Source organism: Triticum dicoccoides, chromosome 7B (genome assembly GCF_002162155.2).
Source record: "Triticum dicoccoides isolate Atlit2015 ecotype Zavitan chromosome 7B, WEW_v2.0, whole genome shotgun sequence".
Taxonomy (NCBI): domain Eukaryota; kingdom Viridiplantae; phylum Streptophyta; class Magnoliopsida; order Poales; family Poaceae; genus Triticum; species Triticum dicoccoides.
Window position 1 is genome coordinate 480646932 of NC_041393.1, and position 27309 is coordinate 480674240.

Genomic DNA, 27309 nt, shown 5'->3' on the forward strand with positions numbered 1-27309 from the left:
TCAAGTAGGTAGGAAATACACGTGAACGGAGGCACCATATTTGCATAATAGGACAAGTTATAGCACCAGTTTTGCGTATTTTATAATTTTGGGCACCAAACTAACTGCACAAGACAAGTTAAGGCATCACTGGTGTATTTAACTTTTGTTTGTCATATATAGAAACAAAAATGTACTCAAAATCATGATGTCGTCAAAGTTGTGTGTGTCTGGCCCCCATGATGAATACATTGATGTTAATTGACCTAGCCACCCAAATTATTATTTTTATATGATACAAGCCAAAGCCTTCGAAAAAGTGGATAGCCCTGTGTCATCCTATGCCATGACGACACCGGCGGCCAAATTCTCTCCGCGGGTTCGGTCGGTGCTGGCACATGGATTTGGGTGGTCTGGGGAGGTGGCGCGAGGTACAGTGGTGGCAGCTAGCAGGTCTTAACGAAGAATGAGGTTGACTGCGGACCTAGGTGCGACAGGTGAAAGACTTAGGCGCGATGAGATTTTTTTTGAGACACTGGCGCAGTGAGATGAGGAACATGTCTGCGATGGGCCAGACAGTTTTGTTGTCCTAGCGGCGGTGGTGGTAGCGCAAGTGTGACAACGGTTCTTCCTGTGGTGGCCAATTGCACCGTTGAACTGGTTGTTGCTCTTTATATTTGGGGTTGACGATTACCGGCGATGGTATGAAGGTTAGTCTATGCACCATAGTGTGTGGTGCTCAAATTAGCTCAACAACGGGCATTAGCGTCATGGCATCGGGATGGTTTGTGGATTTGCATCACAGGTCCTACTGCAACAAGGCATCCACTCTTCGCGTTGCGCGACAATTTGTGAACGCAAGCATCGGTTGCAGACTTGCAGTAGCATGGTAATGTTCCCGCCTGGTTTGTGTTCACGCGTGGTTGTCTCTAGGTGTAGATGTCAATGATGGGCTTTGAATATTCCATGTTCATGGCGTGTGCGTCTTCTAGCAAAATCTACTTCTTCCGCATGTGGATGCTGTAAAACAAGGTGACTTTGGCTCGGTCGTGCTCACCTTGAGCTTAGGGTGAAAAACTCCAGGTCTGGTATGTGACGTTTGTACATGACAATGATGGTGCTTACGCATACTCTCTTGTTAAAGGCATTGTACGAGGCATTGCTTTTAGAAAATCTTTGTATAGTTTGTGTGTTGCCAAGGGCGAGGATCGTTGTTGTTACTTATTGGGTGCCATTGATAGCTTCGACGTGTAATTAGGTTGTCATGCCTTTTTTTAATAATTTTGTTGTGTGCATTTTTCACATGTCAACCGGTTCTTGACATTATGTTGATGCAGAGACCAAGTGCGGTTGCTATCAGAGAATATTCGTAAGGTCTTACATGAAGATCGATGCAAAATTTTCTTCTAATTTTTTTATTTGTTGTGTCACTTGACTGAGACTTTCAGTCGCATGAGATCTAGCCACACTCATAGGTTATATTTCAGTAATGCCTAGAATTAGAATTAATCATACATAATGTATTATCTCCCGACATCATCAGTGAATTTCTTCAAATATAAACCCTGATAAGTGACACACATGTGGTACATAACAATTTCACCCTGACGTTTTTTGATGGCAAGTTTAGATATCGAGGATGGCAACTTTAATTGTGAAGCATGGCAACTTTTTGTTTGGATGGCAAGTTTCAATTATATTTTTGGTTTATTGTTTTTTCGTATGGCAATTTTAGTTGTAAAAATGTCAGGGCGGTGCCACAGGTGCGACACTTATCTAAATATTTAATCACTAATTAATACTAAATGGCTATTTGGATTTATCTCTATCCTAATAGAGCACTTGGTGAATATCGCTGGTTTATTTTCGTCATCCTCCCATCATTTTTTTTCCGTCATCCTACCACTTCTGCTCTACCCTCCATCGAAATAAACCGGTGCGAAAAAAAACCCTGGGATCGATCCCTCGTTCCCACAACAGATCGATCCCTCGTTCCCACAGCAGATCGATCCCCTCGATCCAGTAGACTCGCCCAACCATCCTCTCCTTGATACCCTCGCACGCGCTAGGGTTCCTGTGCCGCCGCCACACGTGAGCTTGTCGACCAGCCCAACGTCCTCCGGATCGCCGCCACCCCTCTCCGGATCGCCGCCGTCACCGCCCCGGATCGCTGCCTTCGCCGTCATCCGGATCGCCGCCGTCGCCGTCGGAATCGCCGCCAACGTCTCGTCGCCTCGGATCGCCGCCGTCGCCGTCGGGATGGCTGCAGCCGTCTCTCCAGATCGCACGGGCGTTCATCGTCTCCGGCCTCGCCGTTGTCGTTCCCGTATCTGCCCTCACCCGAAACCTAATGTGCACGCAATCTTCGTGTCGCTTCTTCCTTGTGTTCCATGTCGGCGGCTAGGCCCTCTGGTCCGGCTGTCCCTGGTTTTCTCTACCGCCAACGCCTCAATTCTGCCCCTCCCCCACACATCCCTCCCTCTCACGACCGTCACAGCCATCATCGCGGTGTCAGTCAACTCCTGCCCCGACCTCCATCATGTATTTGTAGAAGATGGTGACGCGTGATGAGTGGCTCAAGGTCCGCAAGGAGGGGATGAAATTCCTCATCACGTTGGACTTCATCGACGCCGCGGACAGGGTCTCCATCCGGTACCCAACGTGAAGTATGCCCATGCCTACACGCTGACATATATCCCCTCTCACACATGCGTTTCTCCTAGAGTAGTACTGCTGCGGATTTGGCTCTAACTGAAGTGTGATTTATGTGGTTTTGTTTGCAGCGGACATTGGGTTCAGATTTCAGACGGAGAACTTTAGGAGACTATCGACAGGACCAACGATCTTAACCCCACTGTTCGGTTCTGATTCTGTTTCTCCTAATTTTGGTTTGTATTTCGGTGTTTTGTTATAGAAAAAGTCGATGGAGGAGGAGTAATATCTTACAATTTTGGCTAACTTTGTTGTACGCCAACATAATTTTTCTTTGTATCTGAAAATTTCAGGGAGAACACAGAAGCATTCGCGCCTCATGATTTCTGCATCATACTTAACGAACTTCAAATTACTGATCTTTGTAATCAATCTTTTTTTTTTATATAATTCTGCATAGGAGGCATTGAGCATGTGTGTGTGTGTGTCATGCTTGGTCATATTGATTTTCTTGAAAAAAATTTGGCAGGTTCCAGTTACTGATTTTTGCATGAGTTGTGTTTTTATTGGATAAAATGTCACAAGCAAGCCGAGTCCACAGGTGAATTTCTTCAGGCACATCAGTGCAAAATAATGAAGGGGAGCCTTGGCGCAGTGGTAAAGCTGCTGCCTTGTGACCATGAGGTCATGGGTTCAAGTCCTGGAAACAGCCTCTTACAGAAATGTAGGGAAAGGCTGCGTACTATAGACCCAAAGTGGTCGGACCCTTCCCTGGACCCTGCGCAAGCGGGAGCTACATGCACCAGGTTGCCCTTTTTACATCAGTGCAAAATAATAATATGACAATTGATAGTCTCTCCACTGTTTTCCACACAAGTTGGAAGAGAAAATAATGGCATGTAAACACATTTACTTTTTGCTGTTTGTAGGGCACCGTGATACATGTCCCTGTCAGGCCGTTTGTTTGTTTTGTTAGTCCTCCCATGTCATCCTCTTTTGTCAGGTCGTATAGATTCAACAACTTGAGGCTCGCCCATGGTCAATTGGACCAGAAGAGTTGGTTTCCTTATTCTCTTCTATTTCCATCTGTTCCGATCCGATCCGATGGCCGGTGGTGTGGTTGCATTGCACGACCCCATAAGTGGGGTTCAAAGATCACCGTCACTGGCTGTGTGAGGCCACGAATGTCATCTTGGTCCCCTTACTACTATATTCCTGATCCACGATTGTCACCTTGGTCCCCTGTATGAGTTAATTACATGATGTTGTGTTCTCAAGTTTTACTCTGAATTTGTTAGATGCTGGATGAAATTCACAGCTAAGCAATTTTTTCGTATGTCTTACCAGTGGTGGAAGGAAGATTGAACTGATAAATTTCTGCAACCACCTTGAGGTCCATAACTTTCTCCTAATTATATGCAGCCCAATTCGTAAAGATGTATTTGTTTGCGGGAGAGGACTGCCTATGATCAGAAGCAAACAACATGTGACCATCATATGTGTGAGAGATGGTAAGAGTATCTGCTATGTATTTCTGTGTGTGCACTACTAATGTGAATTGACTGGTCATGCTGCTACAGTAGGTTCATGATCGATTATGGAAACAAGAAAATTACTTGATAAGGATTTTCTTAGTGTGTACTTTGAGACTTGAGAGGCTGTTATTGACAGGGATTCTTTGTCTGCTAGAGAGGCTGGTGCCAAATCAACATAGGAGCAAGGGCAGGATAAGGGGACTGAGGTGAAGTCTTTTCTTCTCCGTCTCTATGGTATGCTGATACGTTCAAACCTGCATTTTAACTATTGATACCTATAATTCATTGATTAGCATTTTAACTACTGCAATTGATTTATGAAAAATTGTTAGGTTGTAGTATCTATCTAACATCTGGAAGAGAAAAAATGTGATGAACATTTTTTTCACAAGGTTATGTATATCTATCTTTAAAATGTGGTACAGAGAGCAGAAGGTTTTAAATGCTTGCAAATCCACTTTTATGAGCAGCACCTGGGTCCAATGAACCAAATATGCAAGCACGCATGACAATGATGTTTTTTCTTCTCCATTAGTGAATCTTCCTTTTCTAAGTCATATTTAGTTAGGAAGGCACCTATCTAGATTTTCTGAGAGGTTGCGAGTGATCAGAACTGAACATTTTTATTATGTCTACCATGCCTTTCATCTGCATTGCTCTTCTACTTCTGTATAGTTATCGTTAATTATGTAATACATGTACAAGCCATTTGGTCAGATACAATCCTTTTGTTAATTTATAAATTCTGTTGAAAGAGATCTAATTAGTTGGCACAATTCATAATGTTTTGCAGTATATTGATTATCCTTTCATCATTAATTTTTTATGCTGTCGTGTCCCTCTTTGGTGTTGAGGAACTCTGACAATCGATAATAATTTATGGTGGAACGTCGATGCTATCGGAATTTTTGAAAACTAAATGCTTTCAGATCATATTATGTTGCTTGCCACTGGGAGTAAAAGAATAAGCAAAGGCATATCTCAGTTCGTCATGCTCTTGCTCTGTTTGTATAGATGTTTATGTTAGATAAAATCTACGTTGTCGTATCATCAATGTTAGATATCATCTATTGTTCTACAATGTATCCTTGCAAAAACATGCAGACTCTTTGTGTTGGATCTCTTATTGTTGCCCAGTCTAAATGTATGACATATAACTATGGCCCATTTATGCTTATTGAATTTGAGTTGACATTTTAGATTGACAATTTACTTTACAATAGAAACCATTGCTCTGTTTGTAGGTTTCAGCCGGATATGTAAAATTTCCCATATAGGAATAGTGTAATCTTCAAGTTTCCTCATTACAGGCATAAAATAATCCGCATCATGTTTACTCAAAATCTCAAATGTATTTACATATGGGTGCATGTTCTCTGCTTCTTACTAAATATGATCCTGATGTTTAATGGAGAAATAAATATTAAGTGCACACATAATGCAGTTTTGTGAGGGCAGGAAAGAAACAAATCTTTATATTGGTTCGGGACTGACTGCCCATTGGGCCATCTTCTTATTTTGTTTTAGGGTCCTTGCCTTTTATGCATGTTTTTCGCTGCAGGACATGCTTCCTGTCTGTTTGTAATTTCTCTTAGGTAAGACATTCAATCCCTTACTCCATTGATGTCTCCTTTATCCTTTTATATATCCAATATATTTTTGTTTTTTTTTCCTTGAAAGGTTTGTACCGAGTTCTTGGGATGTTTTATCCAAATATGCATACAATTGCTAGATAAGACATGTCTGTATATACATGTGTGTGTGTTTTGTTTGCTTTGACTGAAGATATACTGGTTTAGCCAGCCACGATTATGCAAGCTGTCATGGTTCCACGAAGGGTACAAAATGACAAGCATGCATAAAAATGTACTACTCTTGCTCGAGAGACAAATGTACTTTTCGTGGGATTGTCGAGTACATGGTCTATTTGTATGTATGAGTGATTAAGGGGAAAAATAAGTTGTCATTGTTTGGGCAGTAGAGCATGGTCTTTAGAGTTAGCTAAGGACACTGAGACTGGTTTTTTATTTTGTTTTGTGTATTCATATTATTCCATTTACCTTATAAATTTTAACCTTAAATATATTGGTGAAAACATGGTGGTGGAATGATGATGTCCAGAAGGCGCTTAAAGAGAAGAAAGATTGCTTCAGACGCCTATACCTGGATAGGAGTGCAGACAACATAGAGAAGTACAAGATGGCGAAGAAGGCCGCAAAGCGAGCTGTTGGTGAAGCAAGGGGTTGGGCATATGAGGACCTCTACCAACGGTTAGGCACGAAGGAAGGTGAAAGGGACATCTATAAGATGGCTAAGATCCGGGAGAGGAAGACGAGGGATATTGGCCAAGTCAAATGCATCAAGGACGGAGCAGGCCAACTCTTGGTGAAGGACGAAGAGATTAAGCATAGATGGCGGGAGTACTTCGACAAGCTGTTCAATGGGGAGAATGAGAGTTTTACCATTGAACTGAATGACTCCTTTGATGAGACCAGCATGCGTTTTGTGCGGCGCATCCAGGAGTCTGAGGTGAAGGAGGCTTTAAAAAGGATGAAAGGAGGCAAGGCGATGGGCCCTGATTGTATCCCCATTGAGGTGTGGAAAGGTCTCGGGGACATAGCAATAGTATGGCTAACCAAGCTTTTCAACCTCATTTTTCGGGCAAACAAGATGCCAGAAGAATGGAGACGGAGTATATTAGTACCAATCTTCAAGAACAAGGGGGATGTTCAGAGTTGTACTAATTACCGTGGAATTAAGCTGATGAGCCATACAATGAAGCTATGGGAGAGAGTCATTGAGCACCGCTTAAGAAGAATGACAAGCGTGACCAAAAATCAGTTTGGTTTCATGCCTGGGAGGTCGACCATGGAAGCCATTTTCTTGGTACGACAACTTATGGAGAGATATAGGGAGCATAAGAAGGACTTGCATATGGTGTTCATTGACTTGGAGAAGGCCTATGATAAGATACCGCGGAATGTCATGTGGTGGGCCTTGGAGAAACACAAAGTCCCTCATCAAGGACATGTACAATAATGTTGTGACAAGTGTTCGAACAAGTGATGTCGACACCGATGACTTCCCGATTAAGATAGGACTGCATCAGGGGTCAGCTTTGAGCCCTTATCTTTTTGCATTGGTGATGGATGAGGTCACAAGGGGTATACAAGGAGATATCCCATGGTGTATGCTCTTTGCGGATGATGTGGTGCTAGTTGACGATAGTCGGACGGGGGTAAATAGGAAGTTAGAGTTATGGAGACAAACCTTGGAATCGAAAGGGTTTAGGCTTAGTAGAACTAAAACCGAGTACATGATGTGCGGTTTCAGTACTACTAGCTGTGAGGAGGAGGAGGTTAGCCTTGATGGCCAGGTGGTACCTCGGAAGGACACCTTTCGGTATTTGGGGTCAATGTTGCAGGAGGATGGGGGTATTGATGAAGATGTGAACCATCGAATCAAAGCCGGATGGATGAAGTGGCGCCAAGCTTCTGGCATTCTCTGTGACAAGAGAGTGCCACAAAAGCTAAAAGGCAAGTTCTACAGGACGGCGGTTCGACCCGCAATGTTGTATGGCGCGGAGTGTTGGCCGACTAAAAGGCGACATGTTCAACAGTTAGGTGTGGCGGAGATGCGTATGTTGAGATGGATGTGTGGCCACACGAGGAAGGATCGAGTCCGGAATGATGATATACGAGATAGAGTTGGGGTAGCATCAATTGAGGAGAAGCTTGTCCAACATCGTTTGAGATGGTTTGGGCATATTCAGCGCAGGCCTCCAGAAGCTCCAGTGCATAGCGGACGGCTAAAGCGTGCGAAGAATGTCAAGAGAGGGCGGGGTCGACCGATTTTGACATGGGAGGAGTCCGTTAAGAGAGACCTGAAGGATTGGAGTATCGACAAAGAGCTAGCTATGGACAGGGGTGCGTGGAAGCTTGCTATCCATGTGCCAGAGCCATGAGTTGGTTGCGAGATCTTATGGGTTTCACCTCTAGCCTACCCCAACTTGTTTGGGACTAAAGGCTTTGTTGTTGTTGTTGTTGATATTGGTGAAAACATGTTAAGATTTCCTAATGAATTTTTTCTATGCTCCCACAACCATATGTTTGGGGGTATATGTCACAAATCTATTCAGTACCTGATTAAGAAAAAGAAAACAGAGTTCTGGACTAACAGGCGTGCTTTTTCTTATCACCCTGTTATCGAATATTAATTGCCTTCACGTGAAGCTAACAACTTGTTGCTTATCTAACAACAGGTCCTTAGTGAAGAAATGAACCATGGAATCTGTAAAAATTAAAACATTGGTAGGACACTGTTTTATATCCATAATTTTAATTTCTTTAGGTCACTACGCTGTAATCAAATGAGGAGTGTGTTCTTTGAAGTCGTCGTACTTGTGTGAATTGATTCCTTGAACCAATACTTAATATCTGTTGTATGTAGATGAGAGAGATAGTGGTGCATGTCTATCACTGCCATCACTACTTCTTCCGGCTGCCGCTACCATCGTCCCCTCCCCTGAGCTCTCTGGATCTGGTGGGCTTTTGCAGTTAGCCGAGGCTCCGTTGGTTGTTGAATTTTGCCGATCTTCCATGTTGTTTGTGGCTTGCCACCAGCCTGACAAGAAGCTGGTTATTGCATACATCCTTTGCAAGTTAAAATATTGTGAAGGTCAATTGGAGGTATTTCAATGGAACTTGATTGTGCAGATTTTCTTGAACTAAAGCTCGCTAATAAAATTGAACTTTCTATGCGTGAAATGGATTCCGCCAAGATATAGCAAAAGTAGGCAATGACATGTTTTATGTCACTCTTCATTAGGGATTGGCTAAACACATAATTAAGATACTACTAGAAGTTCCATCAAAAAGTTACTAAATGTTTTTGTAACATTTATGCACAAAAAAGAGTTGCGGAACTGCCATAAATTGTATGCTCTTTGCAAAATGATTGCACTAAAAAAGTCTGGAATAACATTCCTTTTTATTTCTTATAAAGCAAGTTGCGGAACTGCCATAAATTGTATGCTCTTTGCACAATGATTGCACTAAAAAAGTCTGGAATAACATTCCTTTTTATTTCTTATAAAGCAAGTTGCAGAACTACCCTAAATTGTATGGTCCTTGCAAAATGACTGCACTAAAAAAAATCTGGAATAATATTCCTTCTTATTTTTTATAAAGGAGGTCCCTGGAGTAGTGTTACAGATGGGAAGAGGTAATCAGTAATCAATATCCTCCCCTTCATTTTTAGGTGCTGCTTATGTGATAACTCATGTGAGTGTTATAAGTGTTTACTACATTCATTATTCAGGCAAATGAGCAAGATAATAGCAGCAATCAACGGTCAGCTGATCATACAGAATATTCAGAAGCTAGCTCTCTTTTATCTACTGCGAGAACACCCACTACACTTCTACAGGCTAATAAGGTATTTCCTCTTCTAAGAAGAAATCCTTTCTACCTTTTGCTATCGTTTTCTTAGTTGTAATAATGAAAACTTAGTACGTTCCAGTGTATCTTCTGTACTAATGGTCTCAGTAGGCACCAGTGTATCTTCTGTACTGATGGTGTAACACTATGTTCCCTCTATATGGCTTCAGACTGTTGCTATTTGATCTGTAATGCCAATATGACTGCCATGTGTACTCTATGAATTGCACAAGCTAACTTACTTCTACCTGTCCAACCTACGAGTTTCAATGTGATGCTAGAAGTTAAAACTACAAGAAAAGTGATTTGCTTCAACAAGTACATGTTCCGTGTTTCAGTAACCACTCTTGACTGAGTGTTCCATCTATAAAAAATTGCTGCTCGCTTGAATGTATATTTCCTTTTTGTTCCATCGCCGCTGCAAAAATGATTCATCTTGATAATTAGACAAACCGAGCCTGTCAGTAAATAAAAACGTTCAACTTTTTCCACTTTGAAAAATTTTAACCACCTGGAACGTTTCCAATCAAGCACGAAAAATGCCTACAAATAATACAAATATTACTTAAAACGATAATAGAAATTACCATGAGTGCCAGACACAAAACCTTCCACAGGACATCTCCTTTTTCTTGCTGCATCTTCTCGCATTGCAGTTCGCAGGTTGTTGATAAGACTTTAGATCCTTTATCAATGGATCTTCATATTTTTTTCTCATATGGTTGCAAACATCCCTTACTCCATGTCAACACTGTGTCACCACCGCTCTACTATTGCTCATCAGTCACACTGGACTTAATAGTAACACAATTGTAAATCCGTGGAGTTAGACAGTACTTTACACTACTTCTCAATAGATGCGTAAAGAAATCATAACCTTAATAACTTATATAATTTTCCATTGTGTTTAATTTCCATTTGCTCCATATTTTCTCAGAGACGTTTAATTTGCGATTACTCCGGCTTTTTTGTACAACTTTGATAGAAGGAGTTGTCATGTTTGTATTGTGTGTTGGATGATACTTATGAAGGATATTTTAAATATCAAGGACCGCGTGGAGCGCGACACCCGCGTAAATATCTCAGTTCTACTCTCATCTTTGCATTGGCTCTGGTGTACGGCTGCACACGGTTGCGGCCAAGCGTCTGTCGATGATTGCTGAGCACGACAAGGTGACCCAAGGGAGATGGAGGAAGACCAGGTTAAGTCAGTGAACTGCTCTATATGGAATTGCTACAAAAAATCATGTCAATTTCCTCTACTGTGCCTCCACTCTATAAGGAAAAAAACCCTGGTATATTCTCTAGCTTGTTGGATTCATAATAGAACCCTAAAAAGATTGGTTTGATTTGTAACATATTATCTACAAAAAATGATTTTGTGCACATTAGCATTTTCTAAAGTTAGCATTACTTACATGCCCTTTGTGTGCTCAAGAAATATATGGATAATCTTTTGCTAGCCGAACGAATAACAATGGCCTGTTACTGTGTGAAGGAGTGGCCTCTTTCTGAAGATATTTAATTCACCATGCTTATTCAGGTGCGAGTTCTGTTTTTGACTGAGATATTTTTCCACTTTCTCCATGTTAAACAATAACTTAGTGTTCAATTATTGTATGTGTGTGTTAGACGAGTTGTTTTGTTCCATGTTTAGGTTGAAGTAGTTGTTTGAGTGCATTAGCCTTTTCATTTTCTATTGTGGCAGTTCATCTTATTTAATCTTGATGTCCTTAAATTGCTCTATTCACATATTTGCCAAGATTTCGAGTTTGATTTCTACCTGTGTAGCTATGCTGGCATTCAGGTTAGCTTTCTCTATATAATTGTTGCATTCCATTTATTTTATTTTTATTACTACACCTTGTGATGGAATGGTCTGATTGCTGATCCGGTGTTCTTGCATTAGCGATGAAGTAGATGAGTGACAAGGATGAACATAACAAAGGGGTGCAATGTGGTTAGCGATGAAGGGCAAGGAAGATGAAGACACTTTTTGTCATTCGATGTCTATTTATATTTTTTGTTATCTTATTGTTATTTTTGTTCCGTTGAAACAAATGGGCGCTTAAAAAGGAAATAATTTCAACTAAAATTTCCAATTTTTGGCCACCTATGTACATTCGACATCACTTACATATATCGTCTGATGTTTGTTTTAATGCTTCATGTCCTATTGCTTATCTTGCTCCAAGTTCATGATATGCGGTGCTGCTCCTATTACGGAAAGCATACCAGATAGAAAATTTCCCTATGCTTTCAAGATAATGTTCCTTTTAAGATTGTAGAGCAAGATGAAATATTTTGAAACGGCAACAGTGCTAGAGAAAGGTGGATGATGTGTAGGAAAACGAGGGGTGGAGAAAAACATGTGACTTGTCTTCTCAAAATTAGAGGAGGATTGAAGAGATAACCTGCCAAGGATGAAAGTGCGGATGAAGAGAGCAGATGTAGAGGGGAAGGAAGGGTGGAGAAAAATATGCCACTTGTCTTCTTAAGTAGAAGATGGTTTGAAGGGATATGACAACCGCCGAGGAGGAACTAAGCATGAAAAAGATTTAACTCACATTTATGAAATATAACAAATGTTTGACAGTGTCTTCTTTATTCTTTGGCAATGCATAGGTAGCGGCGGTTGGGCTAGAGTTACCGAGCGTCGATGTCGTCGGCTACCTGGTGGCCTCTGACAGTGGAGAATGGGCTCCCTTCAGCATTACAATCCACTACAAGAAGATGGCCAAGTAGGACCCACAACGACCTTTTCCTGACAAACTACACACATTTCTTTAACCTCATTATCCTAATGACCCCATGCAACTGTTGTAAACTTATAATGACATTGGCACGATCAAAATATTGCAGGTGAAACAGTATCGACAGACCATCACGGCAAGGAGGTTGAGTTGAGAAAAGTGTACTTCCATCGAAGGAATGCTTCTCCTTGGGGCTGATTGCATTGGCCATGCTAAGCACCAGAGGAGAGGCAAAGTAACAAAGACAAACAAAAAAAGCATTTTGTATATTTTTTAATTGATTATAGATTTTACCGTGTGCATGTACTTCATGTTGCTGAATTGCATTAGTAAAGTTCCTCCATTGATAAGTGGCCAAATAGGTTCTCTAAACCTTCTGCTAGGCCTTCCTTGTGAATGATGGTGTAAACTGTTTCAAGTAGATACACATATGTGGGTAAAAAGTATCATATTACAACAAATCACTTGGTGTTGGACTCATATGTAATTTTTATGGGCATGAAGTCACTCTTTCGAGTACTGACGACTGTTGCAACGTTTGATCATGCGTGAGTTACAAGTTCTTTTCTCGCTAAAAAACCGTTGTCACTTGGAGTGATATATGACGGGGTCTCATTGGAGTTTATCTACTAAAAAATGTTCACTGGTAAGTATGAATACTCAAAAAAGGCCCGTAGCAACACACGGGCATTCTACTAGTTAGATAAAAATGTGCAGTGTTTCTTAGATAACACTTCGATATATCTTTGTGTATATCTATAGAAAAACGATTCTGTATTTTTATAAACTTACGCTATTTCCACTTTTCAGAACGCTATTTTCAAACCTTGGAAGACCGGAGTCAAGGCAATGCCGAAGCGCCGGGACTGCGTGAAGGCGACGCTACTAATTTCCCGTACCGGTCTCGACTGGCCCTGGACGAGTCGCGTCGCGCCGCACGCGACACAGCTTACATCCCACGCTAACAACCGACCGACACACAGATGGACGGCCTGGATCACGTGTACGTTCACATCGCACGGTGGGAAAGCCTGCTTAGGTCTCAAGCTAAGCCATGGCGGCCACCGGCAACCGCGGCTCGCAGGTGGTAGCTTAGAATCGAAGCGGACGACGCCATATATATACCGCGGCCGCGGCGGCCCCTCTCCCTCGTCCGTCAGACACGCGCGCTCGCATCGCCGCCGAAGCCCGTCGCTCTCCCTCTCCGAACCCCTCCGCCCCGCCGATTCGCTCCGCCCCGCCCCGCCGACGCCAGCGCAGGTTCCTGCTCCGGAGGCTTCGGCCGCAATGGTGCGTGGATCTCCTCGACTCCTTCTCGTATCTGTTTCGAGGCGGTTGCTTTCCGACGAATTTCGAGGCGGTTTCTGCGCTTCCGCTGTTCTAGATTCTGCTCGTGGTTTGCGCCTCTTAGTTTTGCCCGATTGATGGGTTTCGATTTCCGATTCTGAACGAATTACGCGTGCAGGCTCTCCCCAACACCCCGCCCGTGGACTACCCCAGCTTCAAGCTCGTCCTCGTCGGCGACGGCGGCACCGGCAAGACGACGTTCGTGAAGAGGCACGTCACCGGGGAGTTCGAGAAGAAGTACGAACGTAAGTGAACCTGCTGACGATTCTAGTTTGCTTCCTTCCCACCTCTCGGTCGCATCTCGTGTTTCTGTTGAATGATGATGTTGCCTTTGATGTCGCTGACTGTTGTTGTTGATCTGAACGGTGTTTTGCAGCGACGATCGGCGTGGAGGTGCGGCCGCTGGACTTCCAGACGAGCCACGGCAAGATCAGGTTCTACTGCTGGGACACCGCCGGGCAGGAGAAGTTCGGTGGCCTCCGTGACGGATACTAGTAAGATCCTTGAAATCAACCAGCTAGTCGCAACTATATACGTTGAATCTATGGTTAGATGATGCTATCTACGTCCGATCATGGTTCAGACTTTCAGTTATCTTTTAGCACCTGCAAAGTTGATGGGGCTTCCAAATTCCTGGCCTAGGAACAATCAGTACTCTTGTTGGTTATAGTGACATTTACACCGATTAGTACTGCAGGCCTTGTTTGTCGATGTTACTAGTATTATCTTGTTCATTCATCTGATATGGTATCCAATTGATCACTTGCATTAGTTGCGAGAAACAAGTAGACATTACTGCAGGCCAAAATTCTTGATTCAGAGTTTTGGAATACCACTTACTGCACTCATGGTTCTGCATACTAGTAAGTTCAGATGTTTTAACGGGTGAGCCATGTGCATTGGTATTTAGAGCACATTTGGAGCTTGTCTGCCTGCTTCTTAGGAATTAATTGTTTGGCCTTCTTCAAGAGCACTCATCTTACTTATTACCGTAAGCATCAGGTAGTGCTTTGCAGCAGCTTAGAGAGTTTGACTAGATTACATGCAGCAACTATAGGAGTAAGACTATAGGGTCTGTTGTTAAGAGTTTGTGATTTCTAGCAAAGCAAATAAGATGGCATGGTCATCGACCACAATGGTTCATACCTTGTCTTGTGCTCTCGTTTCAAAAAAACAAGAAACTTGTGCTGCCATTGTTTTGGCCGGTGCGCATTGACAGTGGATTCTTACTTTCTCCTTCTGTTTTTCAGCATCCATGGCCAGTGCGCAATCATCATGTTCGATGTCACCTCCCGACTCACCTACAAGAACGTCCCCACCTGGCACAGAGACATCTGCAGGTAGAGTATGCTCTCCCAGAATATCTCCAGTCTCCACCTAGTTACTATTTCATTAGTTGTCCTGAATTGACCTGACACATCTCTTAAATTATCCTTTGTTGCAATCAGGGTGTGCGAGAACATCCCGATCGTCCTGTGCGGCAACAAGGTGGACGTGAAGAACCGGCAGGTGAAAGCCAAGATGGTGACCTTTCACAGGAAGAAGAACCTCCAGTACTACGAGATCTCTGCCAAGAGCAACTACAACTTCGAGAAGCCTTTCCTCTACCTTGCAAGGAAGCTCTCAGGGTAACTCATTTCTGCTGCATCGCACAACCTTTACCACAACTGTCTCAGTGCTACACAGATTCTCCTTTCCAACCAAAATAGGGTAACGTTATATGCTCATTCTGAACAATCAAATTAATAAGATATATGACTGCGATTGCAGGGACATGACGCTCCGGTTCGTCGAGGAGACGGCCCTCCTCCCTGCCGACGTGACCGTCGACCTCGCCGCACAGCAACAGTGAGTGAACAATGCACTACTCTAAAGGCTACTACTTGTACTTCCTCTGATGAAACTGCATCCTTGTGATGTTGCGTTGATCTCTTATGCTGGGAAACTCTTTTGTATACAGGATTGAGGCAGAGATAGCAGCTGCGGCGGCAATGCCCCTCCCGGATGACGATGATGACAACATCATGGACTGAGCTGATCAATCGGAGGCTCTGTGCCTAGTTTAATAGCAGCATATATAGTTTCAATCAAACTCTTATAAGAAGTGAGACTTCTGTATCCGTATCAGACATTCAGTAGGCATCTGATGACGATGGTTTGTGCGATAGTTCCATGCTTTTCTCAGTGGTAGTTGGTCTGAGATTTCTTTGTCTGAGTGCTTGTCAAAACCGAACGAATGTGAAGGTTAATCGGTTTCTTTACCATTCTGGAGTGTGGTCTTCATTAGAAAAATCTAAAGAAAGCTTGAAAGCTCGAAAGCTTGCTTTGCATTACATGAATTTAGTTTAAAGTTTGTGGATAAGTTCCTTCGCATTTAATATTCGTTTGAAGTTATGAAACTATTCACTAGTACTGTCACATCCCTAGCTTCTGGTGCTGTCTAGTGTTTGCATTTTGTTGCATCATGTTTAAATTTTATTTAAGTTGAATTGGGGATGACAGAACCCCCAGCACCCCCCCTCCTTAGCAACTAGGGTTTACTATAATCTTTTTCAATGAATCCAAAATGCCCTTCATAAATGTTCATCATTTTTGTTTTGGTCCAGAACCTCTGCCAAAAATGGTGCACATTTTCTAGGTCACTCTGAATTTTTTGAATTAATCCATTAAGTATTTGCATTTGGGCATTTAATTCCTATAAATATTTTAATTGCCCAAATAATATTGATAATGGTTGAGGGCTGTTAGAAATAATTTCATAAGTGCCCACAATTATTTTCAGCATTTATTCAAATGGTTTAGTATTTTTACTAAATCAAAACAAAACAGAAAAAAAATAGGAAACTGAAACAAGAAAAAAGAGAGAGAGAGGAAGCCCACCTGGGCCACTTACCTGGCCCAGCTCCTCCAGCAGCCCAGCCCACCTCCTCCTCCCTGTCGCCTTCCTCCTCGTGCCAGTAGGCAGAGGAGGGACACGGCGCACACGCCCGAGCTCGCCACGCCACCAGGCTGCCTGCCTGCGTCGCCTGGCCACCGCGACGCCTCGTGTCATCTCCTCGGCGCTGCCCCGACCCCCTAGACTCCCTCGCTCTCTCCCCCAAACGCTCTCCCCTCCTCTGTTCTTTCCGCCACCGAACGCGTCCGTCGCCGCCGACGAGCGTCGCCGTGGCCACAGCCACTGCCTCGCCTCGTCGTTGCGCCCAGAGGCTCCGCCTCGACCCCCTCTTCCTCTCCACCAATCCATGCCCCGCCGGACGCCCTGCATCGCCGCCCACGCCATCTTCCCCATCTCCGGCCGCCCGAGATCGCCGGTGCCCGCTCGCCACCTCCGAAGCCTCCCCGAGCCCACCGAGCTCTACTCCCGACCCCTTGTGAGCTCCTACGCCTTTCCCCTCTCTCCCCGCAGTCTAACTCGCCCTCTAGCACTAGCGCCACCGCGGCCGAGAGCTTCTCGCCGCCGGCCATGGCGTGGCCGTGGCCACAGCCACCGCAGCTCGTTTCCGAGCCCATCGTCGTGCTCACCACAACCTCAGGAGCCCGCAGCACCCACCAGTTCCTCCCGTAGTGCACCATAGCGTCGAATCGGTCGGCGCCCGAACTCCGGCCGCCGCGGAAGCGGACACCGCCGTCGATTTAGGTCGTCTCCGGCGACCCCTCTAGCACCAGCCGACGCGGACGAGGCCCAGGGTTCCAACGGTGCCATCCGCGCCCCGAACCGTGGCCCGTGCTGCGTTTCCGGACCGCGCCGCCGTCTCGGGCCTCGCCGGCGTCATGTCGCCGGTGGGGTTGACCCATTTGACCATGTGGGCCCCGCCCCTGGTCAAACCTAGATTAGGAGTTAATCTAATATTAATTTATTTAGTTAAGCTAATTACACTGACATGCGGGACCCACTATCAGGTTTGACTGGACAGTGACCTGTTGACCTGCTGACGTCACACTGACATCAGGCTGACGCAATAATGAATTACTGGAATTATTAATATTCTGAAAATTCAGAAAATGGCCTAAACTTCTAAAAATCATATAAAATCAACCGTAACTCCAAATGAAATAATTTATATATGAAAAATGATCAGAAAAATCCAATCTATCCATCTGTACCATTTTCATGCATGTTAGAACAACTTATAGCTTCTGTTTAGCACAAATCAATTAAATGGCATTAAAACTCTCACATATGAAGTTTGAATTTGAACATAGTGTTCAAACCAACCCCATTTAACTTGTTGCTAGATGCATTAGGCCAATCAACAGCATATTGCCATGTCATCTTCATGCATCATATTGTTGCATGGCATTGATTGTGTTTCTCCTTTGTTTGTCGGTGTTGTTCCCCCTCGGTAGACGATGTACCGATGATGTGATCGTTGACACTGATGAAGACTCAATATTATCTTCAGAAGTGCCAGGCAAGCAAAACCCCCCCTTGTTCATTCCGATACAATCCTACTCTCTCGCCCTGCTCTCTTTTACTGCATTAGGACAACAACGAGTCATTTGTTACTTGCTGCGGTAGCTGAACCCCTTTATCCTCTGCATGACCTGTCATTGTCACAGTAAATAGATGAAACCCACTAGTATGAGTAGGAGTTGCTTGAGCCCTGTTGTGCCTACTCATTCATGTTTGTTTGTCATGCCTGCTACTGCTTAGAGTTGAGTCAGGTCTGATTCATCGGGGATGAATCAGAGGTGTGTGAACATGTTCTACTGTGTGTGAGCTAAGTGTGTGAACACGATTTGGTAAAAGGTAACGGTGAGAGGCCATGTAGGAGTACATGGTGGGTTGTCTCATTGAAGCCGTCCTCAGGAACTGAGTTCTGTGTTTGTGATCCATGATTCAGCTACTACCATGCATTGGGCCCTGAAATATGACCCCGCTCGACTTCTTATTCACCCTAGTCCTCTGTCCAGGAGTTGCAAGTAGTTTCTGGTGTTTGTAGCTTACTGGAGGCCGTGGACAGCGCTGACCGTAGGGGTGGGCTGTGATGCGGTAGGTACGTGGCCCGGTGTACCGGATACCCGTTAGGTATCTCGGGAACCCTGCACACATCGTTTGGGGCTGTGAGCGAAACTCCGGCCGGATCTCCTCATGGATGAAACCCGAATAGGCGATAAACCTAGACTAGAGACTTGAGTGTTTAGGTAGGTCGTGGTCTACACCCACGTCGGCTTTCACTTGAAGTCTGCCGAGCACATGTCGTGTGCAGACGCTAAGTGGTGGAAACATGTATGAAGAAGTACACCCCTGCAGGGTTAACATCATCTATTCGAATAGCCGTGTCCGCGGAAAAGGACTTCTGGGTTGCTTATAACAGTTCATAGACAAGTGAAAGTGGATACTCTAAAATACGCAAGATAAGCGTGAGTGCTATGGATGGCGTTCTCGTAGGGAGACGGGAGCGGATCCATAGTGGTGTATTGATATGGTGAATATGTGGACTCGTGTGCGCCACCTCAAAAGAGTTGCTTGCAGTCGTAGTTTAGGATAGCCACCGAGTCAAAGCTGGCTTGCTGCAGTTAAACCCCCACCATCCCTTTGTTGATAATGATGCATATGTAGTTAGTTCTGATGTAAGTCTTGCTGGGTACATTTGTACTCACGTTTGCCTATTTTATGTTTTTGCAGAGAGACTTCGGTCTCGCTAGTAGTTCCGCGTGGACTTCGACGTTTAGCTTGTTACCTCAGCTACGATCTTGTGCCTCGGCAGGATTTGGTAGATAGTCAGGCTTCTCAGCCTTTTTATTTATAGATGTCTGTACTCAGACATGATAGCTTCCGCTTGTGTTTTAACTTGTATGCTCTGAATGTTGGGTCGTAGGACCCTTGTTTGTAATATCCCGCTCCTCGGAGCCTAATGAATACTTACTTGTGTCGTAGAGTCATGTTGTGATGCCTTGTTGTATTTGCACATATCGAGCATATTGTGTGTATGATTGAAATGCTTGGTATGTGTGGGATCTGACTATCTAGTTGTTTATCTTTAGTAGCCTCTCTTACCGGGAAATGTCTCCTAGTGTTTCCATTGAGCCTTGGTAGCTTGCTACTGCTCCGGAACACTTAGGCTGGCCGGCATGTGTCCTTCTTCGTTCCAGTGTCTGTCCCTTCGGGAAAATGTCACGCATTGAGTACCGGAGTCCTGTTAGCCCGCTACAGCCCGGTTCACCAGAGTCCTGCTAGCCCAGTGCTACAGCCTGGATTCACTCGCTGATGACCGACACGTTCGATGCTGGGTCATGGATGCCTGTCCCTGTAAGTCTGTGCCACTTTGGGTTTACGACTAGCCATGTCAGCCCGGGCTCCTTATCATATGGATGTTAGCGACACTATCATATACGTGTGCCAAAAGGCGCAAACGGTCCCGGGCAAAGGTAAGGCGACACCCGTGGGAATACCGTGCGTGAGGCCGCAAAGTGATATGAGGTGTTACATGCTAGATCGATGTGGCATTGAGTCGGGGTCCTGACAAGTACTCCCCTCCATCTCATAATATAAGAGAGTTTTTTACACTATAGTATTCAAGTTTACTCCAGAGCTTTCCAGTAAAAAAAAAGTTTACTTCAGAGCTGCGGAAAATTGTTTTTCTTAGGGATTGCTCAAAATTAGTTGGAGGTTATGTTAGTGTTTATTATCAAGTATTGCACGAAAAACACCAAACATGCAGAACTTGGTGACCTTTGTGGAGAACTTGATGAAAACCAGACGTACTCGGCAAAGTGTGTGCCACGTGGCCCTCACCTCCGCAGTTGATGACTCTGTGATAGAGTTGCCGGTCGACGTTTGGCGAGTGTCGTGGGGCGATGCTCAGCAAATGTCTCCAGGTGCTCCTTGTCATGTGGCGCACACTCGGCAAACCTTCGGTCAACGGTTTTCAAAAATTACTTTTACAATTAGCCCTGCAATAGGCACACACATATACAATTCATGTCTCACATAGCACAAGCCATTGCTCAACATATATCACAAATTCACACGCAGAAGCACAAGTTCATTAGTTCGGAAGCACACAATAACAAGTACAACTACACAAAGTTTGCAATTCACAACCAAGTTAATAAGTTCGAAGCACACAATAACAAGTATCACTACACAAAGTTTGCAATTCACAACCGACCACAAACACAGGCGTTCGCTGACACAACCTCTCGGCGCAAAAGATCAAGTTCGTGGACACGGCCTTTAGGAGTGTGAAAGAGAAGGACGGGGTAGACAATAAAACCGAGTCACAATCAAAAAGCATATGTGGATTATTTTTGCTAGCATTGTTACATATTGTAGCAAAGAATTAGTTTTGTTAATATTGTTGGCTATTGCTGGAAAATAACTTATCTTTATTTGCCTTTGGAGATAGTTGTTCTCTTCCACGTGCCTTCTATTGGCTTCCTTCCATAACCTCCTTTCTTACTGCGGCTTTGTCACCCGTGCGTTCATTTCTTCACCCAACTTGGTTTATAGTATGCCATCGCATCTAAAATAAAGGTTGCAATACAATAATGTAAACTTGTAAAGATGGAAGGATGAATGTGTTACAGTATATGTGGATTGCACTAGCCTTTTCCATTAGTTCGGACTTTTGGTTGCGTTGGCTAGTGCATGAAGCTTAACATGGTATCAGAGTTAAGGTCTTGAGTTCAAGTCCTGGTTTGCACAATTTATCTAAAAACACTGTTGTTGCCCCCCTTTATGTCCATGTATAGGCCTCTTGAGTCATACATGAGTTTCGCGCGCCGTCGCTCTCTTCCAGTTACAGTATTGACTTGTCTTCCCCGTCACACGTGAGAGAGGGTGTTACAGTATATGTGGATTGCACTAACCCTTTCCATTAGTTCGGACTTTTGGTCGGGTTAGCTAGTGCATGAAGCTTTTCAGAATGAAAATATAAACCCGGAGCTCGTGAATCATAGATGCACCAGGCTTTGGAAGCATTTGAGCTTGTGCTTTGCTCTCGGATCTGAGACAGCTTGGGAGTGGAGTATGTGGAGATTTCAGCATTGCAAAGATAGTAGTGACCATTCTTCTTCCCTTTTTCCGCCTTCATGATCGCCACCAGATCAATGGGATGATGTATCGGATCATCCACATGGCCCGTGGCTCTCCCGGGACGATGAAGTGTATGCCTCGACCCTTTCCTTGGCCTGGTTGATGCAATACGCCTAGTCCGGGCCCTTTTTCGTATGGCCATGTACCCGTGCCTCAAATTAATGGGCCTGGGTATCAGGATGTTGTCACTAGTGCAATATAAAGCATTATGATTAATAAACATAGCTAAACCTAAGATACGAACTTGTCAATGGTATTGCACATACCATTTCTGCCGAAGAGCTGTTAGGTTGAGACTTCACTTATGGCATGACATGCCTTCCATCATCAACCGATCAGCCGTTTTTCATCAAGTGTGTCTCCCGCCACACAAGGTCAGACTACATATCAATCATCTTCGCCCACCACTATGGTAGGCACCATAAATAAGTAGTAACTAGAACAATGCCCGTGCGTTCCAACGGGATACAAATATTCTAGTACGCTAACTTATGATTTACCTGTCAATAATAATGTGATTGTATAAATAAATTTTCAATTAATTTTGACCGTAAATTACCTTATATTTTGATTAGAAGTTTGCTAAATAAATTAGAGTGAAATTGGTCTAGAAGGTAAGTAAATTAAGATGATTGATTATCATATACATGGAAGGTTGAACGAACGGTGGTGAGAAAAAAGGTGAAATGGGAACCTTACGTTCTTTTAAAGTAGTACAGATATGTCAAATGCACATTAAAACATTTCTAAATAGACACTAAATATTTTTTAAACATGTTGAATTTTTCAAAAAAAATGCATGATGTTTTAAAATGTGTGAATATTTTTAATTATCATGAACATTTTCTTAAACTCGCAAAGAACTCCTATATGTTACTAATATATATAAAGAATGGCGTGATTTTGTTTAAATGTTATGAACATATTTTACAAGGCTTGAACATTTTTAATTTCATGGAAAAATAAGTGGTACAAACGGTTTTTTTTCCAAATTATGAGAACAACTTTTTACATTTTATTAATATTTTTAAAATGCCATAAAACTTTAAAAAAATTACGAACATTTTTGTCATGCGCCATGAACATATTTTTGGAAGTAAGTGGATGCACGCACATGTTGAATAGATCAAAAAAGAAGCACGATTAGCACTTGACTCAATTGTTGCAGACACATGTGTGCAGCGTCTGAAAAAAAATACTCTGTGCCACTGTGCCTACGCTCCTGTGCCTGGCTCGCGGAAACCTTCGCTTCCCATTGCATACTGGGCCTCGCCCATTTATGGATGCTAAAGGTGGTGCATCTCTCTCCCAAATCACTTGAAATCGCTAATTAGGGCATGTACAATGGTTCTATCTTAGCGATGTCACGTAGGATAAATGATGAGGTGGAGGAGAGAGAAATCATAAGAAAAGGCTTGTCTTCTCTTATTTAAGAGAAGACAAGAGATGATCTTTTAGCATAATATGTCTCACCATGTTTTTAGGAATAGCTAGCTTTTGAAGATAAGGCTAAGAGATGACCCATTGTACACATCTTTTTTTGTCATCTCTAAATTACATGCAAGACTTAAAATAAGACTACCTTATCAACCATTGTACATGCCCTTAGGTGTATTATTTGCCATGGTCACTCTCATCTTTTCTGGTCTTGGCAAGTGACACACCACATTGTGCCATTTGTCTGTTTGTTCTTTTTTATATTTGATTTTGAAAATGATTTATATACACGACTGTCATAGCCACTTTCTTGTTTTTTAGGGGTCATAGCCACGGTCGTACGTGTTAAGCTCCGCTGTGCAAAGTGGCCCATGGCACACATTCCAGCTTGGGCTTGGCTAGCGGCCACCACTCTTTGTCATCCATTGTCGTTGAGTTATGACAACACATGCCCCAAGAATTCTGAAAAAAAAAAACAGGTCTCCAACAAAAGCATTTTGAAAAACAAAGGTGTAATTTTAAAATGCTTTTGACTTTTTTAAAACACAAGAACCATTATAAATACAATGATTTGGATCAAATATTCAAGAAACTACAAAGTAATTTCTAAAATTAACAATTACAATGAAATATTTTAGACATGCCTTCTCCGTCGTAATAGATTATTTTTTGAAAGAAAAGGTGGCTGAGTGCCAACCTTATATTCCAAAACAGGTTAAAAACCTGTAGAAGTCACAAGTTACATGTTACAAAACCTTGTGAGGTGCACCCAGGTGCAAGCTCGCAAGACAGAGAAAAAAGAGGAAGGAGGGAACTACGGAGGCAAGGAGAGGACAACAACAGCAGATTTGCGGATTAGTCAGTAAACATAGTACCCCAATAGAGAAGATCTGACTTGTCTTGCTGTTTACTCGCCCTGTGGCTCCATAACTGAAGGAGATCAGCTACATAAAACTTGGTATATGCCTCAGACCATATCTTTGAATGAAAAACTCGATCGTTGCGGGCATGCCAAGAAGTGACAGCGCAAGCAGCGAACAGCACCTTCCATATGCGCCTGCAGTGCAACTGCCTGCCAGCAGCTTCGACAAAAGAGAGGATGTCGGATGATGCATGCGCCAAAGAGCCCAGCCCCAAAATGCTCCATAAAACAGAAGCTGCCCTGCAATGCAACACAATGTGGCCAATGCTTTCCAACGCAGGGCAGGTGTCACAGTCAGCGAACGGAGCAATGGCGACCCAGTTTTTCCTGAGCATATTGTCCCTGGTGTTGAGCCTCCCTCGGAAAGCTAGCCAAAGGAAAGTTCTATGTTTGAGAGGAATTAACGAATCCCACACCCAGGGTGCTGCTGCGCAGTGCATTCCTCTGAAAGTGAGCAACTGGTAGAAGTAACTGGTGCTCATGTATTTCCCTGTTACTGACGGAAAACGACCATCCTCAGCTGTATCATCAGGGGCCACCTCCTGGAGAATGACAAGGAGGGCAGCTAACTCTGTTGTGGCCGTCTGGGTTAAGTTTGGATGAAGCTGCACTTCCCAGGAGCCCTGGCTAAACTGTGACCGGACAGAGCAGGTTGGTCTTCGGGCAAAGGAGAAAAGCACCGGGAAGACCTGCTTCAACCTGCCAACCTGAAGCCACTTATCATGCCAAAAAGAGATTAAATCTCCAGAGCCCAGCACACAGCGCGATGAGTTGATCACCATAGGAGTGCACTCTTTAAACCCTCTCCACATGGCCGTGTCTCTGCTGCCAGCACTGTGAGGCACAACACTCTTACAATACTGCATGGGGAACCATTGATAGCATGGGACCTCAGAGTGCTGCAGAATATTAGTGGCGAATTTGCATAACATAGCCTGATTATGTGCTTGCAGGTTCCTGATGCCCAGGCCTCCATTTGCTCGGGGAAGATTGACTTTGTCCCAAGCCACGAGGCAATGACCCCCTTTGACCTTGTTTTTGCCCTGCCAGAAGAAAGCTCGCAGCACACTGTCTAAAGCTTGGATGGATTCTTTGGGCCATGGAAAGCATGACATGAAATAGCTCGGGATGCCGGTGAGAACAGAATTAATGAGGGTGAGCCTGCCGCCCATGGATAGGAAGGTGGCCAACCATCCGGATAGTCTCCGATCCACCCTATGAATAACTGGAAGCAACATGCCATGTGTGATCTTGTGCAAAGACAGCGGTAAGCCCAGGTATGTGCAAGGAAAGGTCGAAACAGGACACCCTAGGAGCTGAGCGATCTCAACTGCCACACCCGCGTCCATAGAGACAGGTACAAGCGTGCTCTTGTGGAAGTTTATCCTTAGCCCAGAAAAATCCGCAAAACGGGAGAGGATGCTCTTGATGATAGCCGCCTGTTGCAGGTTCCCTTGGAACAAAATCAGCATGTCGTCTGCATATTGCAGCACTGGGAAGAACCTATCCGAGACAAGGGGATGCAGCAGAGTACCTTCTTGGAAGAGATGACAACACATCCTCTGTAGTACGTCAGCTACCAAGATGAATAGATATGGTGACAAAGAATCGCCTTGCCGGAACCCTCGTTTGGCAAGAATAGGATCACCCAGCTCGCCATTGATCAGAACACGAGAGCGTCCGGTGGAGAGTAGAGAACGAACCCACTGATTCCATGCTGGAGGGAAGCCTCGGGCCTCGAGCACTTGGTGCAGGCAGTGCCAACTAACAGAGTCAAACGCTTTGTGGAAATCCAGCTTCAAGGCAACAACTGGCATTCTCCTTTTATGAGCATATTGTATCATTTCAGCAGCTAACGTGAAATTTTCCACAATAGATCGGCCACGCATGAACCCAGATTGCAGTAAGTGGACTAACTCAGGTATCCTCTTTTTCAGTCTATGAGCCATAACCTTGGAGGCTAGCTTGGGCCTACTGTGTACCAAGGAAATTGGCCTGAAATCACGCATTTCCAGAGGAGTGTCTTTCTTGGGCAGCAAGGTTATGAACGCTGTATTAATGCTATCCAGGCACACATTGTTACTATGCAGGTCACTGAAAAACCGGAGAAGATCGTCCTTCAGTAGTAGCTTAAAAGCTTTGTAGAACTCGTTCGTAAAACCATCTGGCCCCGGACTCTTGTTAGCTGGCAATCTGTTGATGGCCTCCACTATTTCTGCCCAAGAAAAAGCCTCAGCTAGCTCAGATAAATCCACATGTTGGTATAATGAACTTAACTGCACAGAAGGCCTCGAGAGAGCCGGCTGACCAAGAATCTCAGCAAAGTAGCTTGTAGCCAGACTGAGCTTTTGGCTATTTTGAAAATATTCCACCCCATCCTTGACAATAACCTTGATATTATTACGCCGGGCTTGACAGTTAGCAGCAGCATGAAAAAACTGACAGTTTTCGTCACCCGAAACACACCAGCGAACCTTGGCACGTCGTCTCCAGAGAGCCGTTTGCCAAATGATGAGCTGTTCTGCCTTGGCTGAAGCAAACTCCCTCAGCACAGATTCCAAGACAGATAAGCTGCGCCGCTCTTCAACAGCGTTCAGAAAAGAGACCACATGTTTGTTGTTCTCCGTGAGCAGCTTCAAACTGGACTGTTTTCTGCACCAGCTCCTAAGAGCAGCCCTTGTTCTCCTCATCTTGAAATTTATGAGAGAGGCAGAGGATTGAATGTGTCTGGTGCCCCTCGACCAACAATCAGCAATGATATTTCTGGCTTCTTCAACCTCCAGCCAATGGTTTTCCATCCTAAAGATCTTGCTGCTTGGTGTATCCGCAGAGAAAGACACAAGGATGGGCACATGATCAGACGTAGTTGTTGGCACGCATGTAGCTGCTGATTGCAGGAAGGCAAGGTTTCATGCCGCATTGACAAGCACTCGATCCAGTCTGGCAAAGGTAGGCGTCTGTCTTTTGTTTGACCAAGTAAAACGCCTGTTGTCGATTTGAACGTCGTCCAGATCGTGTTCACGAATCCAGGCGTTAAAAACCTCCATCATCCTCCAACCAATCTGACCACGGGACTTCTCATGAGCAAACCTGTACATATTAAAATCCCCCAGCACAATCCAAGGTGTATCTGCTGACGCAGCCACAATGTTCAGAGCTTCGAAGAAGCTTGATCTGTCCCTGCTTCGGCACGGTGCGTACACCG

The 27309-nt window shown here is 44.1% G+C and overlaps 1 protein-coding gene and 1 long non-coding RNA gene across 7 annotated transcripts; both read left to right on the forward strand.

Moving 5' to 3' along the window:
* The first annotated feature begins 1967 nt into the window (after positions 1–1967).
* LOC119337116 lies at positions 1968–12809 on the forward strand. 6 transcript variants are annotated; one of them, XR_005163038.1, is made up of 8 exons: positions 1968–2645; positions 2763–4142; positions 4321–5761; positions 8616–8854; positions 9356–9389; positions 9486–9602; positions 10654–12345; positions 12467–12809. It is a non-coding gene; the product is annotated as an uncharacterized LOC119337116 (long non-coding RNA). The 6 variants fall into 6 exon arrangements; XR_005163035.1 differs by having other exon boundaries at positions 8616–9389; XR_005163037.1 differs by having other exon boundaries at positions 9356–9602.
* A 545-nt stretch (positions 12810–13354) lies between these two features.
* On the forward strand, positions 13355–16033 carry LOC119338277 (GTP-binding nuclear protein Ran-3). The gene is made up of 7 exons (XM_037610569.1): positions 13355–13647; positions 13823–13949; positions 14081–14198; positions 14955–15044; positions 15153–15332; positions 15475–15552; positions 15665–16033. Exons 1-7 carry the CDS (start codon positions 13645–13647, stop codon positions 15735–15737), a joined length of 669 nt encoding a protein of 222 aa, XP_037466466.1. The 5' UTR covers positions 13355–13644; the 3' UTR covers positions 15738–16033.
* Positions 16034–27309: the final 11276 nt, after the last annotated feature.